The sequence below is a fragment of the Puma concolor genome, chromosome B2 (genome assembly GCF_028749965.1).
Source record: "Puma concolor isolate L17-30 chromosome B2, mPumCon1.1.hap2, whole genome shotgun sequence".
Taxonomy (NCBI): Eukaryota; Metazoa; Chordata; class Mammalia; order Carnivora; family Felidae; genus Puma; species Puma concolor.
The window spans coordinates 101,227,731-101,246,692 of record NC_141671.1 but is presented as its reverse complement, the minus strand read 5'-3'; the positions used below and the strand labels follow the sequence as shown (position 1 = coordinate 101,246,692).

Genomic DNA, 18,962 nt, shown 5'->3' with positions numbered 1-18,962 from the left:
CTGCTTTGCCTTTTGATTCAGACGCCTGAGGAACCCAAAGTGGTCAGGCAACAGTCTTTATTTCCAGGTCAGTGGAATCGCTGTTGTGTCCCCTGGTGGCAGTATTCTTCCCTCTGGAACTAAGATCTTGAGGCTAGCAGAGCGTAAGATTATGGGAACAAGAAGCAAAAATTTTGTTAGGGGATCGCTAGGTGTAAAAGTGAGTGCTACAGCCCTCATTTCCACGCCTCGATTCCTGGACCCGTGAGTGCTGACTATTTGAGAAATAGCACCATATATTGGACACTGATTTGGGGCATATGCAAAGAGGCCAATTAGACATTGTCATTCAGCTGCTCCCAGGATGAGGTTCTGTGTTTGATTTTCGGGCCTGTGGCTACAGGAGATAAGGATCTCTTTCAAGATTCACCTTAGAAATTCTTAGGTTGTTTAGGCATTGCTTGAGCTGGGGATTCAAATTCCTTGAGCTCATCTGTTTCCTTTCATTAATTTATCCAACGACAATAGGAGCAACCAACCAATGCCATTACATTTCTTTAGTTTTCAAAAAATGGTTGAAATTTTCAAATACAGAGTCACTTAGCCCCTTGCTTCTTCTAAGTGGTTGATTATGAGCGTCCAACACAGATATTTTGTGTGTTTCTCTAAACAGTGCACACCACGGATTATCAGTGTTCTCTACTGCTGGAAATAGCCCTAAATTAGTGCTTTTCAATCTAATCAGATTAGACAACCAATTCCAGAAACCCCAGGACCAATTCAGAAAGCTCATTCTTAAAATTCTGTTCCTTTAGAACTACTTTCAGTACCAAAACCTGTATTCATCAAGATCTCCTAGAAAAACAGAACAGATAGGACATATATAGAGATGTAGATAAGAGATTTATTGTAAGAATTTGTTCACACAGTTCTGGAGACAGTCAAGTCCCACAATGTGCTGTCTGTAGGCTGGAGATCCAGGAAAGCTGGTGGCATATTTGTGAGGTCTAAGTCTGAAGGCCTGAAAATTGGGGGGCTGATGATGTAAATCCTGGTTCAGATGCTGGCAGGCTGGGTTCGAGGACCCAGAAGGGGTCCCACAGGATCAGCCAGGAAGGTCCTTGTCTGTGCACAGGATAGAAATCAAACTCGAGCCAGCAGGAGGTGAAAGCAGAGTTTATTCAAAGTATAGAGAGACTGCAGGTACAGACAGAGCTTCTGGAAGACTCAGAAAGGAAAGGAGGAAGTCTTGTATTTGTTCGGGGTCTGGGGGGTTTTATTGAGGATCGTGACCTGGTGTATGTGTTCTCTCAGGCATCCAGGACTCAGAACAAAGATGAGGGCCCAAGTGCTATTGCTTGGAGCCAGGGGGCCTTGGCGTCGAGATGTCTAGTGCTGGTGGTCTGGAATATGCATATGACAGCTTCATTGGTCATTCTCACCTGGTCCTTCCTTAGATGTTATCCATTCTGAAGAAATCATTAACTCCTCGTACCTTACAAGGAGGACATACACTGTTTGCATTCTGAGGCATGTGTAAAGTGGGGGTGCAGGTGCTAGCAAGAATAGAAGCAGGAAAAGGAGCAAAAGACAGGTTTTTATGGAGTCTTCAATTTCCCTGTATCAGCCTGAGTCCAAAAGCCTGAGAACCAGGGATGCCAATGTCTAAGAGTAGGAGTAGATGGATCAAATTTGCCCCGCCTCCACCTTTTGTTCTTATTCAGGTCCTCCCTGGATTGGATGATGCCCGCCCACTGATGAGGGCCCTCTTCTTCACTCAGTCTACCGATTCAAATGCTAATCTCATCCAGAGACAACCTCATAGACACATCCAGAAATCATGTTTACCAGCCCAGTCATGTTGACATAAAATTAAACATCACAGTATAGACTTGTATATTTATTTTATACTTTGGGATATACCAAGCTATTTATTTTGTTGCTCAAATTGTTTCAAACTTGCCCATTTGGGAGGTTTTTCAGATTGGTTCCTGTGTCCCTTTAACATGCCCCCATCATTTTGTATTTTGAGCGCTTCCTTACTTTCTGATACCGCAAGTATACCTAAAGCATTAGGCATGTTTTTTGTTTTCCCTGACTTGGTCTTAAATGAGCCATTTTTCCTGGTTTCTTTTATTGAAGGATGGTATTTAGAAAACAAGATCTGGGCACTGGGTGTGCTTGTTGCTATTGAGATGTTGATGCAGGCTGGCTGGGTTTGAGGACCAGCCAAGAGGGTCCTTGGCTTCGTGGAGAATACAAATCAAATGTGAGCCAAGAGGAAGTGAGGACAGAGTTTATCAAAGACCTAGAGAGAACAGATATAGACGGAGCATCTGGGAGACTCAGGAAAGGAGACTGAGCTCCATATTTGCTTGGAGTCTGGGGTTTTTATTGGGGACAGTGGTCTGGTGCACGTGTCTTCTCAAGCATCCAGGACCAAAGACGAGTGTTCAGGTGTTCTGCATAGGTGACTTACAACCTGGAGCCAGGTGTCTTGATGAGTTAGTGGTCTTGGCCCTACCTGGTCACTCCCTCGATGCTATCTCCCGTGCTGGAAGACTCCAAAGAAATCATTAACTCCCTGGCCTTTACAAGGAGGACATATATTACCTGTTCTATAAGGCATGTGTAAGGTGGGGGTATAGGTCCTAGCAAGAATAGAAACAGTAAAAGGAGCAAAAAAAGCATTCCCTTTAGTTTCCCTGTCTCAGTGTCATTGCTTCTAGGCCCTCCTACCAGACAGAGCTATGTGTATATACTAACATGTTATGTATATATATATATTACATATCTATAATTATTTCTGTATTTATTCATCTATACGTATATATTAAGCTAACCATGATGAACACCCTTCATATTTGCTTATAGTCTTTTTTAGCCTGTAGGTTGGATATAATAACTTGCTTTTCTTCTCTTTGCAGATTTCAGATATTCCTCTATTTTATATGTGCTTTCCAGAACATCTCTTGTGGTATCCACTACTTGGCTTCTGTGTTCATGACAGTGTCCCCCTACCATACCTGCAGGCCCCCAGGCAACGTGAGTCGGGTTCTTTTCCACAATATCTCTAGTTGGAGGTTGGAGGACATCTGGATTCTGTTTTTCACAGGCCACGAAGATCACATTATAGTGCAGCTACAGAACGGTGAGGTCTGGGAGCTCACAAGTTGTCACAGATTCCGGAGGGATGACAAATCTGGTTTGAACTATGATTACAGTGGCCGTAAGAGTAGCTTTCCTTGCATGGATGGCTATGTCTATGACAAGAGCAAGTGGGACAGCACCGTGGTGACTCAGTGGGATCTGGTCTGTAACCGAGAATGGTTCGCAAAGGTGATCCAGCCTGTGTTTATGGTGGGAGTCCTGCTGGGAGCGATGATTTTTGGCTACCTTTCTGACAGGTAAAATGAAATATTTAAGTTTGTTGCATCAGGGTTCATTTTCCTATCTGGTTTTCTTAAAGGTCAAGGAATTATGTTCAAAGCTTTAGTCATTTTCATACCTCCTATCTAAATACCTGCCTCTTTGCTCATCTGTTATTTAGAGGCACACAAAAAACCATAGTGTTAGAGGATGGGTTTTGAAGACAGTCTGCCTGGGTTCAGACCCTGGTTCTACCACTTATTAGCCATGAGCCCGAGGCAAATTGCATGACCTGTGTTTCAGAAAGTAGTCTATAAGCTGGTGATGAAAATAATAGCACTCACTTCAAAGGGTTATTGCAAAAATAGTAAAAAAAGTACCTTGGACATATAACCACTCAATAAATACTGGTTACTATTTGAATATCAACATATATATATCTGTATCTATCTATCTATCTATCTATCTATCTAATTTTCTAAAAATAAACTTGTTTTTTAAGAAGTGTAGCCTGGTTCTAAGCAATAATATCTATGAAATTGTGGGTTTGATACACCAGCCATATTTTCTTAAAAAAAACACACACACACATTAAAATGAATACATAGCCCTTAAATAAGGCAAAATTCATCTCTGTGTGGACAAGGACTGTACTTAAAGTACCTGTGCTAAAGCACAGAAATGAACTTCTCTGGTCCCCATAGTTGTGAGTTTTACAGCCATATGCTGGGCCCTGGGAATCTGAGGGCAACAGCTTAGGTCCAAATCCCACCCTTGGGATGTGCTAGTCTAATGGGACTGACAAACATGTCCAAAATAAAATGATAGGGCTTTGTTGTGGCCAGGGCCATAGGAGAAGTGAGAACAAATGGAGGCAAAATCTATGGAAACCTAAAGGGAGGAGTGCCTAGGTCTTCCCACCCCTAACCCTATCCCAGGAGGTGGCATTTGAATAATGAAATTAAGGCAGAAGTGGAGTCTAGTTATTATTTGGTGGATGAAGTTATGTTACTATGTTTAAGAATCTTCTATTCCAGGGGCACCTGGGTGGCTCAGTCGATTGAGCATCCGACTTCAGCTCAGGTCATGATCTCGCGGTCTGTGGGTTTGAGCCCTGTGTTAGGCTCTGTGCTGTCAGCACAGAGCCTGGAACCTGCTTCAGATTCTGTCTCCCTCTCTCTCTGCCCCTCCCCCATTCATGCTCTGTCTTTCTCTCTCTCTGTCAAAAATAAATAAACATTAAAAAAAAAATTTAAAAAAAGAATCTTCTATTCCAGGGCACCTGGGTGGCTCAGTCAGTTAAGTGTCTGACTTCAGCTTAGATCATGATCTTGCAGTTTGCAGATTCGAGCCCCACATTGGGTTCTCTGCTGATAGCACAGAGCCTGGTTCAGATCCTCTGTCCCCTTCTCTCTCTGCCCCTCCCCTGCTGGTTATCTCTCTCTCTCTCTCTCTCTCTCTCTCAAAATAAATAAATAAATAAATAAACTTTAAAAAAAGCATTAAAAAAGAATCTTCTGTTCCATAACCATCTTCCTGAAATGTGGAAATTAGGCCCGTCAAAGCTAAAAACATGATTGAAAGGCACCATGAGTGAGAGTCAGTAGAAGCAATAGGCCCCCAAAGCAGACCTTCTGCACAAAGAAGAATTGAAATACTGGAATTGTCAGGCACAGATAAAAATTCACTATGCTTACTGCTGTTAAACAAATAGAAGACAAGCCTGAAATTATTAGTAAAAATCTGGAAATTGTATTTTATTTTTGTTTTTTAAATATTTATTTATTTAGAGAGCGAGCATGCACACACGAGTGGGAGAGGGGCAGTGAGAGAGAGGAGAGAGAGAATCCTAAGTAGGCTCTACACTGTCAGCACAGAGCCTGACATGAGCTCTGTATTTTATTTATTTATTTATTTATTTATTTATTTATTTATTTAAGTAAGCTCTTTGCCCAACATGGAGCTCAAACTCATGACCCCAAGATCAAGAGTTGCATGTTCCACTGCCTAAACCAGCCAGGTGTCCCTGGAAATTGTATTTTAAAATGACATAAAATTGAAGAATAACTACCTAGAACATCTAGAAAAAAAACCATAATAAGTGACAAATTCCTGGGCAGTTTTAACAACCTATTACATATAACTAGAGAAAGAATGAGTAAAATTGATAAGAGCTCAGAAAAAATTATCAATAGTAAACATCAGAGAGACAGTTGGAAAATATGAGAAATTAAAATTCATGAAGGCAGAGGGATAAGGTCTGAAATATACTTAATATTGGAAACTTACCAGGGACGCCTAGGTGGCTTAGTCGGTTAAGCCTCCGACTCTTGATTTCCACTCAGGTCATGATCTCACGGTTTGTGGGATCAAGCTCGGTGTCCTGCTTGGGATTCTCTCTCTCCCTCTCTCTCTGCCCATCCCCTGCTTGCATGCTCTCTCTGTCTCTCTCTCATAAATAAACATTAAACAAAAATAATTAGTGGAATTTACCACATTAATAGATTAGAAGACAAAATTCATATTATCCACTTAATGAATACAGGAAAAACATTTGATAAATTTCAAAATCCATTCATGATAAAAACTAAAAGTGGAAGAATGTCCTTAAGCCAATTACAGGTGTCTACAAAGAGATCTACCATGAACATCTTAACTGTGAAATATTGAAAGCTTTCCCTTGGAATCAGGAATACATAAGGATGTACGAAATACTGCTTCTGCTTAGTATTATACTGGATATCCTATTACTGTAAAGCAAAACAGAGAAATAAAAGAGAGAGGGAGAAGCAGGGGTGGGGGGAGGGGGAAGGCATAAATGGAAAGAAAGAAGACAAAAAAGTCATTATTTTTAGCCATTACAATTCTGTATGAAGAAAATCCAGCAGAAGACTTATTGGAATTAATGAGCATTTAATGATGTTGCTGCATAGGTTATCAATATATATAAATTAATTATGTTTATATCTACTAGTAACAAATATAAAAATTAAAAAATGCCATTACAGAGCCCAGAAATAAAGTCACACTTATATGGCCAATTAATCTATAACAAAGGAGGCAAGAATCTAAAATGGGTAAAAGACAATCTATTCAATAAATTGTGCTGGGAATACTGGACAAGAATGGAACTGGACCATTTTCTTACATCGTACACAAAAGTAAACTCAAAATGGATTAAAAACCTGAATATGAGACCTAAAACCATAAAACTCCTGGAAGAACACATTGACAGTAATCTCATTGACATTGGCCTAAGCAACATTTTTCTAGAAATGTCTCCTCAGGCAAGGGAAACAAAAGCAAAAATAAACTATGAGGACTACACTAAAATAAAGAGCTTTTGTGCAACAAAGGAAACCATCAACAAAAGGAAGAAGATATTTGCTAATGATAATATCCAATGAGGGAATAATATCCAAAGGGTATAAAGAACTTAGGCAACTCAACACCAGAAAAAACCCTCCAATCTGATTAAAAAATGAACAGAAGATATGCATAGATATTTTCCCAGAGAAGACAGGCAGATGGCCAACAGACACATGGAAAGATGCTCAACAGCACTAAATGTGAATCAAAACCACAAGAGTTGAGCATCTGACTCTTGGTTTGGCTCAGGTCATGATCCTGGGGTGGTGGGGTTGAGCTCCACCTTGGGCTCTGTGCTGCCTGGTTGGGATTCTCTCTGTCTCTCTGTCCTACTTGCTCTCTCTCTCTCTCTAAAATAATGAAAAAAAAAATAGCTCACTTTTATGGACCATTCACTATGAGCTATTTTAAATGTCTTGTGTATTATCTCATGTAATTATTTAAAAAAGTCTGCGAGGTAAACATCATTGGCCCTATTTTAAATACCAGTGCGGAAAAGGAAGGACAGAAGGTCAACCTGGAAAGTAAAGCAGCAGAGCTGGGATTTGAACCCAGGCCCGGGTACCTAACTACTATATTGTATTGTCTCTTCCTTTCTGCCACGAGACCCCAGAGGATGGTCAGAAAAGGCTGCACCTTTGACCTGGCTTTTTTTTTTTTTTTTTTTAACGTTTATTTATTTTTGAGACAGAGAGAGACAGAGCATGAATGGGGGAGGGTCAGAGAGAGGGAGACACAGAATCTGAAACAGGCTCCAGGCTCTGAGCTGTCAGCACAGAGCCTGACGTGGGACTCGAACTCACGGACCGAGAGATCATGACCTGAGCCGAAGTCGGCCGCTTAACTGACTGAGCGACCCAGGTGCCCCTTGACCTGGCTTTTAAACACACAATGGGGAAGGCTTTCTAAGGGAGAAGGAACAACTTCATGTCTTGAGAGAGCCTGGCACATTCAGGGAACTGTGAGGAGGTCAGTTTGGCAGAAGCATAGGATGGATAAACCAAGTGATGCAAAACCGCATCTGGGATTGTTTTATTTCTGGGCAGTGTGGGGAGTACACTGGTGTGTTGTTAGGAGGACTGGGTGGGAGGCCCTGAGGATGAGGGCTGTAGAAAATGGTGAAGGTCTGAATGAAAGCAGGAGGGGCAGAGAGGGAAGGATGGACACATATTGAGGAGGTATGTATGTATGTATGTATGTATTTTGAGAGAGAGAGAGAAAGAGAGCACAAATGAGCAAGGGGCAGAGAGAGAGAAGAAAGCCCAGGAGGGGCAGAGGAGGAGAGAGAGAGAGAGAAGCAGGGCCCATCCGAAGCAGGGTTCACCCGAAGCGGGGCTCGTGCTCACCTGAAGCGGGGCACGAGCTCACCCAGTCCAGACTGAATCATGATCTGAGCTGAAGTCAGATGCTTAATGACTGAGCCACCCAGGCGCCTGAGAAGGCATTTCGAAACTGACATAATTTGGTGGACTTTAGGAAATGCCAGCATGGAGACAGGTAGGCCACCAGGGTGATATGAGCCAAACCTGGAGAGTGGGGTTCTACAAGCTGATGGAGAGCGGTCCCTCAGGAGTGGGTGTGGCCAGTGGCACTAGAGAAGGTAAGCAAATAAGGACTGAGAGAGGCAACCTGGAGGTCCCTGGTGACTGGAGAGCAATCTCAGAAAAGCCAGTTGCAACCTGGTGGTCATGGCTAAGGAAATGTAGGAGTTGAGGAAGTAGATATTCCTTTCAGAGATGCCATCAGTGGAGGAAATGCAAGGTGCAATGAGGCTGAAGGAGTGATGGGATCCAGCAGTTCTTGTCTTTGGTTGGAAAAGACTTAAACTGAAAGGGAAGAGTCAGAGGAGAGAGAAACATAGAGGGAAAAAAAAGTAATTGTTAGAATAAGTTCTCAGAGGAGGTGGGAAGAGGCATGATCCAATTCAAAGATTGCAAAATGGTATTTGGAGAGAAAAGTGTGTGTGTCCCTGGAGAGGAGAGAAGAAGAGAAAGCTGAACACAGATTCAGGTTGTGTTGACAAGTGGGCAGAATAGGAGGTTGTGGGGCTTTCTCTTTGATGGTCTCTGTTCTCTGCAGGAGATGGGTGGTGGAGACATTGTGGGTGGTCGAGGAAGTTGACTGGGGACAGGTGAAAGGTTTGAAACGGCATTCAGGGCTCAGATGGGATCGAAGCACATGCATGTGTAGGACCAACCATCCCTACTAGTGTGTGGGGGGAGCAGAGAAGGCTGAGCGTGTACAGAGGACAGTTTTTATTTGCTTACATATCCTCTGTTCTACCAGGCAAACGTGTTGGTTGGAATCTTAGGACTATATTCTTTTGCCTTAAAATTATCTGTCAGGGAGAAAATATTTGTAAATCATGTATCTAATAGGAGTCCAGTATTCCAAAGATATAAAGAACTCTTACAACTCAACAATAAAAAGACAAATAACCCAGTTTAAGAATGGGCAAAGGATTTGGATAGATATTTCTTTTTTTTTAATTTAATGTTTTTATTTATTTTTGAGACAGAGAGAGACAGAGTATGAGCGGGGGAGGGGCAGAGAGAGAGGGAGACACAGAATCCGAAGCAGGCTCCAGGCTCTGAGCTGTCAGCACAGAACCCGATGAGGGGCTCGAACTCACAGACCACGAGATCATGACCTGAGCCGAAGTTGAATGCTCAACCGACTGAGCCACCAGGCGCCCCAACAGATGTTTCTTTAAAGAGTATATGCAAATGGCCAATAAGCACATATAAAAATGCTCAACATCATTAATCATTAAGGAAAATGTAAATCAAAACCACGATGCGATATCTTTGCACATGCACTAGGATGGCTGTAATCAAAAAGACAATGGGGCACCTGGGTGTCTCAGTCAGTTGAGTGTCCGACTCTTGATTTCAGCTCAGGTCATGATCCCAGGGTTGTGGGATCAAGTCCCGAATCAGGCTCCACAATGTGGAGCCTGCTTAGGATATTCTCTCTCTCTCTCTCTCTCTCTCTCTCTATCTATCTATCTATCTTTCTCACTTTCTCCCCACTGCTCCTCTCCCCTGCTCACCCGCATTCTCTCTCTCTCTCACTTAAAAAAAAAAAAAGACAGACAATAATAGACAAGTGTTGTTGAGGATGTGGGGAAATTGGTCCCCTTATACATTGTTGGTGGGACTGTAAAAATAGGGCAGCCACTTTGGAAAACAGTTTGGCACTTCCTCAAATGTTAAACAAAGAGTTGTCATATGATCCAGAAACTCCACTCCTAGGTATACACCCAAGGGAAAACAAGTTCACACAAAATCTTGCTCACAAACGGTCATGGCAGCATTACGCCCAATTGCCAAAAAGTGGAAACAGTCCCAAATGTCCATCAGCTGACGAATAGATAAACAAAATGTGATACAGCCATAAAGGATTATTTAGACACAAAAAGGAACGAAGTACTGAGACATGCTACATCACAGACGAAACTTGAGGACACAATGCTAAGTAAGAGCAGCTGAACACAGCAGGTCACCTATTGTATGACTCCGTTAATGTAAAATGTCCAGAACAGGCAACTCTGCAGAGAAAGAAAGTAGGTTGGTGGTTGTCAGGGACTGGAGGGAGCAGAGAGGGCAAAATGATGGTTCCTGGGTCCAGAGTTTCTTTTTGGAGTGATGAAAATGTCCTGGAATTAGTAATGAGAGTTGCACAACTTTTTGAACATACTAAAAGCCACTGAATTATATACTTTAAAAGATTGGATTTTATGTGAAGTATACCTCAATTTTTAAAAACCTGTCGGGAATATGATTTGTTTGCTTTTTAGACAAAGAAATGCCCCTCCCAATTATGAAAATAATAGGGCAGGTAAGCACCTTATTCTTAGGAGCAGAATGTGGCAAGAGCTCTGTTTTTAGAGGGGCCTGGCAAGAGCTGACTTACCCCTGTGGGCACAGCCAGCCTGACACGGAAGATGATCCGACAGATCCGAGAGCAGAAGTCCTCTGAGCGAAAGGACACATCCTCCCCACTCTCCCTCGCCAATCCTGGGTTAGGAGGTCCTCTGGGCATCACCCAGGGTGATCATGTATGTATATGAGCAGCTTAGGTAGAGGCCTCCCCACTGAAGACTGGCCTCTTGAAGAAATCCTGCGTTAACTCGTGATTTCCCCCAAATGAATGAATGGATGACAACAATCAATACAGAAGCTATTGAACACATAGATCACGCTCACTTTCATGAACTGGAGTGAGTGTTTAAGCTCTGATAACCATACCTTGCTGCTTCTGCTGTGTGCTTCTTATTTTTCAGGATAGGAAGACGATTTGTCTTGTGGGCCACAAGCACTGGCATATTTTTATTTGGCCTTGCAGCGGCGTTCTCATTCGATTATTACAGCTTCATGATCGCACGCTTTCTTCTCGCTATGGTGAGTTGTGGGGGGGCGCTTTTCTTAAACCTCTAATTCTACTGCAGTATTTTCATATTAAACCTTACTCTCTCTGAGTGTGGGTCCTTTAGAATGTGGTGAGAGAGATCCGGGGCTGATCTTTGTTCATTCCACTGAGAAGTCTTTCTGCAGAATAGTAGTGCTCTGTGTTTGAATGAAACTCATTAAAATGAAAAATGGTTGCTTACTAGGCAGAACCTTTTTGTTTGACTCCATGCCTGGCACATGACCCACATTCCATGACTACTAAGGCATTATTTTATTTCTGAGCAATTTTATGGGCCTGGTCAGGGCCTGCACACATGGGCCAAACAGACATTTAAGGTGTAAACAAAGTCGTTTGTGTAATGCACAGTAGGAATGAAAACCAGAGGCATTTGGCTTTTCTGTTATGAGGAACAGGGACGTGTAGTTTGAATATCCGCTTTGTCTTATTTGGGCAAACATGTTGTCCTCTTTGAGCCGTAGTTGCTAATCTATAAACTGTAGAAAATAATACCTGCTTCACTGGTATTGATAACTGGTTGTGATCAGGATTCAACGAGATTAAAGAAAACTTCCACAGTATGGCAGCTGTCACGAAACAGGCCTTCCTTCTGGCAGCGACTATTATAGGAAGTGGACCAGCCAGTGAGGAAGCGTCCCCACACTTGGTGAGGCTTCCAGACAGGTTCCCAGCTGCCAAATGACAGCAGCAGCGACTCTATTTGGAGGTCACTGGTCAAGGATAATGGTGTGAAGTTACCGTCTTTGAGAGGAACATGTGGCCTTGCTGAACACAGAGGTGGGGGTGCATCCCCTCTCACCAGGGTATATGAGCCAAGGGTCCAGCGAGAAGCCAAGGACTTTGGTCTCAGAAGAGGTCACTGCAGCCCCTCACAGAGCAAGGTGCTGTGTTCAGTTTCGGTGTCTTCACTGATGGCTGGAAAGAGTTCCTAGGAAGCCACACAGATGGCCAAGAGTAGGGACGATGCATAAAAAGAGAAACATTTAGGAGAATGGGAGGTGTGGCACCTTTAAAAAAAGTAATTATATATATATTTAGGAACGTAAAGAGTGTTTAATACAAAAGGTAACAACAGCAGTCTGTCTCCACTGAGGGCAGAGTAAGAGGAAATGGCCCTGTAACTGATGAGATTTGATAAGAGGCCTTTTGGTGGGAATGATGGTTCCAGAGGCACAGGTATGGGAGAGGGTGAAGGTCCTCTTTTGGAGGACGTTCTGAAAATAGCTATTTCAGTCTTGCAAATAAAGTGTTTGTTTTCAGAGCTGAGAAAACAAGCCACTCATTGAATACATTTGTAAAATGTGACCTTAAGTTTCTGCGGCTCTTGTCTTTGATTTTCACACGATATGTTGTTGTGGTTGAATTCTGAGTAGGGAAGATGCAGACAGACCAGTTTACTCACCACATTTATTGATCTGCCCACAGAATGTAATGCTAAGTAAGCAGACCAGGCCATTTCAGTAACCCTACAGTGTGGTGGGAAGGCAAGACACTGATGGGCCATCTTCAAAAATACAACGTTGACAATGGAGGCTCGACAATGGAGTGGTTTCAGTTGGGGTGGGGCAGGGGGAGCAGTGGAGAGTCTGGAGAGTCAGGGCTTTTTAGTTCTGAGGGACAGGTAAGAGAAGAATGTTCCAGGTAGACACAGCAAGTGAGAAGGCCCTAAGTTGAGAAGGAATGAAAGGTCCAGACGTCTGGAGAGTAGAGAGGAGGTGAAATACCTTGATGAGGCTGAAGGGGAGGGAGATGATTAGGCAGAGGCTTAGAGGGTGATCAAGAGTTTGCTTGACTTCTTAAGGGCTGTGAGAATCTCCTGAAGGGGTTCAGGTGTGGTGAAGTGACCATTCTGGCTGCTCTGTGGGTATAGGGTCAGGGTAGATGTGAAGAACAGAGTGTTACCAGCGGAGGTGACAGGTGTGAAGGGATCCGAGCAGTCTTTGGGGATAATATAGGCAGTTGTGTACAGATTGTCTGAACCCAATGACAGAAGTAACCAATAGGAAGTGGGAGTGGACTCAAGAATTAATATGGAAAAAAAAAACTTGTCATGGACTGATGTTACTGCTTAACTTAATGGAGAAATTTATAGTATTTTACAATTATCACAATCTTTGTTTGGGTACTGTAACAGCAGCAAACATTTACCAAACAACAAGATTCTTGGATGTGGGAGTCCTCATTATCAGGGTTCATTGTCTGAGTGTTGCAATTATAAGGCTGTATGGAGAAATGAAGGCTGTTGTCACAAAAATATTAAACTGAACTTTAATGCGGAGGCCCCACTAAGCACACCCCTACTTACTACTATTGTCATCCTCTCTGTCACAGGAAATTGCTTGTAGGTTAGTTAGCCTCTTTGTGACTCTCTGATGCAAGGTGAAATTGCAGGTCTTACAAAGGATGTTTGATTACAAAATGTCTTTGAAAGCAATGGGGGAAAACTGAATCCTACCCAAATCCCTTGGCCAATTGGGATGTGGCTGAGATAGACAAGTTAACTTATGAAGAAATTGACGTCCACAGGATAATGACATGATGAGCCTTCAAAAGAGTATGATTTGAATATCAAAGGATTAGGAGATGCCTTTGGCTTTCGAATAATTTTGCAAAAATTAACTTTATGATTTGTGTTATAAAAGTCAAATGTGAAATAATCCTGTAGGTAAAATTCTAACCCTTTCGTCATGCCTCCCACAAAAAAAAATCCATCATTTGATTTGTTCTTTGTTTACTCCAAGAATGATCACATAATATTATTATAGTCTAATTTTTGATAAAGATAGGCTTAATTTCAAAATAATTTTCCCTGATTTTTAAAATTGTAGTTTCCCATTCCCACCAACAGTGCACATAACATAAAATTTCCTATCTTAATCATTTTTAGGTATACATTTAGGGTCATATTAAGTATATTCATGTTGTGGCACAATCAAAACCACTATCCATCTCCAGAACTCTTCCCATTTTGCAAAAATTGAAACTCTTATACCCATTCAACAGTAAGTCATTTCCTCTTCCACCCAGCCCCTGGCGACCACCATTCTACATCCATGAAATCTACATGATTTCGACTATACTAGGTACCTTATATAAGTGGAATCATACAGTATTTTATCTTTTTGTGATTGGCTTATTTTACTTAATATAATGTCCTTAAAGTTCATGCATGTTGTAGCCTGTGTCAGAATTTCCTTCCTTTTTGAGGCTGAATGATATTCTATTGTATATACCACATTTTGCTTATCTATTCATCTGTCGATGGATGCTTGGCTTGCTTCTACATTTTAGCCATTGTGAATAATGCTGTTACAAACATGGGTGTACACATATTTCTTTGAGATGTTGCTTCCAGTTATTTTGGGCATGTATCCAAGGTAGGGCTGCTGGATCATATGGTAATCTATTTTTAGTTTTTGGGGGGGAATCCCCATGCTGTTTCCCACAGCAGCTGTATCATTTTACATTCTCACCAAAAAGTGCACAAGGGTTCTGATTTCTCCATATCTTTGTCAACACTTGTTATTTTCTGTTCTGTTTTTGTTTTTTTGTTTTTTTGTTTTTTTTTTATAGTAACCATCCTGATGGTTATGGGGTGGTATCTCATTGTGATTTTGATTTGCATTTCCCTAGTGGTTAGTGATGTTGAGCATCTTTTCATGTGCTTATTGGCCATTCATATATATTTTTGGAACAATTCATATCCTTTGCTCATTTTGAATTGGATTGTTTGTTTTGCTGTTGAGTTTTAGGAGTCTTCTATATATTCTGGGTATTAATTTCTTGTCAGATATATAATTTGCAAATACGTCATTCCATACATTGCCTTTTCACTCTGTCGGTAGCGTCCTTTGATGCACAGATGTTTTTAATTTTCATGAAGTCCAGTTTGCTTACTCTTTTCTTTTGTTGCCTGTTAAAATAAAGTTTCAGTCAAATCTTTTTCTTCCCATCAGTTGCCATAATTTTTTGTCCCCATTTAACAATTTTGGATTTAATAATAAGGGCCTCTTGTATATAGGTAAATTGGTATGCACACTCACATTTACATTAACTGGGAAATAAATTCATACCATAGAGGAATACTTACATGAAACAGGAGGTAGGGTCTAACATGTATTGTACAGATCCACTTGTTTATCTCATACTTAACCTCTCAAGTTTGGCCATTTGGGGAAGCAAGGGTGGGGGAAGAATGAAAAAACCCATTTGAAGAAGAAGGATGGATTGGATGAAACACCGTTTTATAAATGTGGTATGGCTTTCAGAAAACAATTTTTGTCATTTTCTTTCTTGCCTATGTGTGATTTACAGAGAGATCAGACCCCTTAGCAGTTATAAATATGACCTTAAATCTGGACCACCCTCCCTGCTTTGTTTTTCAGTCTGGAAGTGGCTATCTCGTGGTGGTGTTTGTCTATGTGACGGAATTTATTGGCATGAAGTCTCGGACGTGGGCATGCATCCAGATGCATTCCTTTTTTGCAGTTGGAACAATGGTGGTGGCTTTGACAGGCTACTTTGTCAGGACCTGGTGGATCTATCAGATGGTCCTCTCCACAGTGACTATCCCCTTTGTCCTGTGCTGTTGGATACTCCCAGAGACACCTTTTTGGCTTCTCTCAGAGGGAAGATGTGAAGAAGCACAAAAAGTAGTTGATACAATTGCCAAGTGGAATAGGGCACGCTCCTGTAAGCTGTCAGAACTGTTGTCACTGGATCTAAATGGTCCCGTTGGTAATGAACCCCTTGAAGTTAAGAAGCACAACCTGTTAGATCTATTTTATGACTGGAATGTTGGAACAAGGACCCTTACAATTTGGCTGATTTGGTTCACTGGGTGTTTGGGATTCTACTTCTTCTCCTTGAATTCTGTTAACTTAGGAGGCAATGAATATTTAAACCTCTTCCTCATGGGTAAGTAGTTAAATTATATGTAAGTGTAGCAATGAAGTGACATTTCTACCATGTTTTTAGTGTGTTTTCATTGTCCGTTCTCTACCAAGAACAATACTGCCAACCTTATTACTATGGTCTCTTTTAGGGTTTATATACTGGAACACAAGTGTATATTTTCTTTCAAAATAATGCAAACAGTCAGAAGAATTTAGTCCCTTCTTCTTTCCCTGCTTCTGCTCCTTGCTTGCTTCCTTCCTGGAAGCCCATCCCCTCAGAACTGTCTTTGAGAGGTAACATCTATTACGTCTGGCTTGTACCCTTTTAGATCTCTTTCTGTGCATTTCCAGACATTTGTGCAGATAAAGAGATCATTCACTGCTTATTCTTTTTTGTAATTTGTTTTCCTTTTAAAACTTAATATGGCTTAGAGATCTTCTGATGTCTTTCTACCTTCAAAAGTCCTTAATTTAGGCATTTCAGGCACTAAAATCACTTAAATGCAACTATAATTTCGTTGTCATGCTTCTTTCATTTTAGTATAGCGGGTTAAAGTGGATCCAGATTTTGCTGTGACATCTTGAAGCATGACTCCTAGGGTCAACCAGATTCAGACCAAACATGAGAGAAATATGAGAAACCTATATTTGTCTGTCTAGCTTTAACTCCTGGTTATTTTCACATAGGCTGCCTGCATTTGATATTATCCTCAGAAAAGCTTGCTTTTACATTTTCACACCTAGATATCATCCCTTCTCATTAAAGTGCTCTGATGACACTTCTGTGTTTGTTTATTAGAGCTCAGCGGGAATTATGAGAGAAGTCGTTTTAAGAAAAGAAAAAAAAAAACCCTTTTTTTTCTCTTTTTGGGCAAGCCAACAAGTTTGCAGAGTCCGGCTTGATTTCAAACCCATTCTATGTGCCGGTTTGAGAAATGACACAGAATTCCTAGGACAGGGCAGCAAATGGCAGGAGAACCAAGTGGGGCAGGGTGTGACATAGGGACGCTTTTGGCAAGCTGGAGTTTTAGATCATTACGATATAGTTTCTTAATTGTAATGCAGATATAAATTCTCAAGAAACTGGGACATCCCCTAAATATAAAAATGTCTCTAAGATAAATATACATGGTTTTATATTCTCTACTGTCTTGGATTTTTCCTGTCATCACCCTTCCCAGAAGTCCTCTTGCTGACAGGTGCTTCTAGTTGAAATTCCTACACTGGGAAATTTTTGAACGAGTTTTTATCTCCGGAGATGGGCTGGGGCTGGTGGGCATTTCAGATCAAGTTGTGGGTGATAAATGCTTCAGTAGCTTCAAGACATCCGGGGATAGGAGCGGAATTGGGCCTGAGTGATTAGAGAGATTATATATTATAGAGTGAGGAAAGTAATGGCAGATTGTCCTAATCCCGTGACGCTTGGGCCTCGCTGCTTGTGCCATTTATATCCCAGACACTGTCAAAATTAGATGTAGTATCAGTATCCTGAAGTGAGAACTCAAGGAAAACCAGTGTAGGGTACTTTAAATGCTCTTCAGCCATTTCACAGTTGCTGCCCAAGCGTTGCTAGACTCCAGGAGTCAGGCAGGGAGGGGGGCAGTGGGGGAGGGAGGCTGCAGGAGAGGAGTCTTGGCTCCTGAAGACCTTGCTTCTAGTCCCTGAGCTGTCACTTACTCTTCCGCTCAAAGCAGTTAATCTCCGTTGTAAAGTGGGGACACTAACCCAGGGCTACCCCCATGCGGCTCTTTTGTGGATAGTTGTCTCTTATTTGACCTTGAAAAGTGCTTGATAAAGTCTTGGAAAAAAAAAAAAAAAAGAGTAGAGTAACAGATGTACAAACTGATCCGGCCTGAAAGCATGGACTTTATCACAGGGTCCAGAGTCTGTGGAAGGGAGGCATTTCCTCCAGAGGTGTCTGTTTTCCATTTCAGTGAAACGGAGAGACCGGCTCTCAAAGGCGGCTTATTTTTTGCCTTTGCCTGAGCCACTGTTTTTGAGCAGCGGCAACTGAGTTTAGTTTCTAATGTACTACTAAGACCATTCACTCCGAAAATATGTTATCTACCCCTGTGACGTGTTCAGAAGACGTGTGGGAGATGTACAGATAGATGCACACCTGCCTCTCCAGGTGTTTGTGGTGTTCTGTAGTCGCAAGGACAAGTGCAGGTCGCTCCTAAGAGGTGGTGGCCCGGTTGTGTCCCGAGCTTAGGCGAGCTGCAGAGGGAGGAAGGAACTTGAAGACTGAATTACATGGAAGATCTGGGCTGCGAAAAGATGGCAGTTTCCTAAGGGCGGTTGTGGGGTTTGTGCAGCTGGGTCGAGCTTGCTCCCTGTTTCATTGTGGCTGGTAGATACATAGCTTTTTTGGCTCTGGATCTCCGATGCAAACTTTGGTTTTGCAAGAGAAGAGCTTTTAAGTCAGTTATGGACTAGATCCAGCTCTTTACTTTTGCTGTGGGGCAGTAAGAAAAGGCCAGAGGAAGTTTTTGTTCTATAGGGGATTTTTTTTTTCTTCAAGTTAATTTATTTGGTTTGAGAAAGAGCGAGCACGAGCAGGGGAGAGGCAGAGAGAGAATCCCAAACAGGTTGCCCACTGTCAGCACACAGCCCCATGCGGGGCTTGATCCCACAAACCCTGGGATCATGACCTGAGCTGAAATCAAGAGTTGGATGCTTAACCGCCTCAGCCACCCAGGTGCCCCTTGTGTTAGATTTTTAAATATTTTTTAATGTTTTATTTTATATTTGAGAGAGAGAGAGAGAGACAGAGACAGAGCGCAAGCAGGGGAGGGGCAGAGAGAGAAGGAGACACAGAATCTGAAGCAGGCTCCAGGCTCCCAGAGATCAGCACAAAGCCCCATGCAGGGCTCTATCCCATGAACCCTGAGATCATGATATGAGCTGAAAGCAAGAGTT

The 18,962-nt window shown here is 42.0% G+C and overlaps 1 protein-coding gene across 5 annotated transcripts in view; it reads left to right on the top strand.

The window, feature by feature from the left end:
* The window catches only part of SLC22A16 (solute carrier family 22 member 16), a 42,496-nt gene that overhangs the window by 11,754 nt on the left and 11,780 nt on the right, over nt 1-18,962 (top strand). For all 5 annotated transcript variants that reach the window (XM_086707588.1, XM_086707585.1, XM_086707587.1 and 2 more), the window contains exons 2-4: nt 2,907-3,386; nt 11,003-11,120; nt 15,534-16,065. In XM_086707588.1, the coding sequence (XP_086563714.1) occupies nt 2,983-3,386; nt 11,003-11,120; nt 15,534-16,065 (1,054 nt within the window). In that variant the 5' untranslated portion in view covers nt 2,907-2,982. The remainder of the gene's footprint in view (nt 1-2,906; nt 3,387-11,002; nt 11,121-15,533; nt 16,066-18,962) is intronic.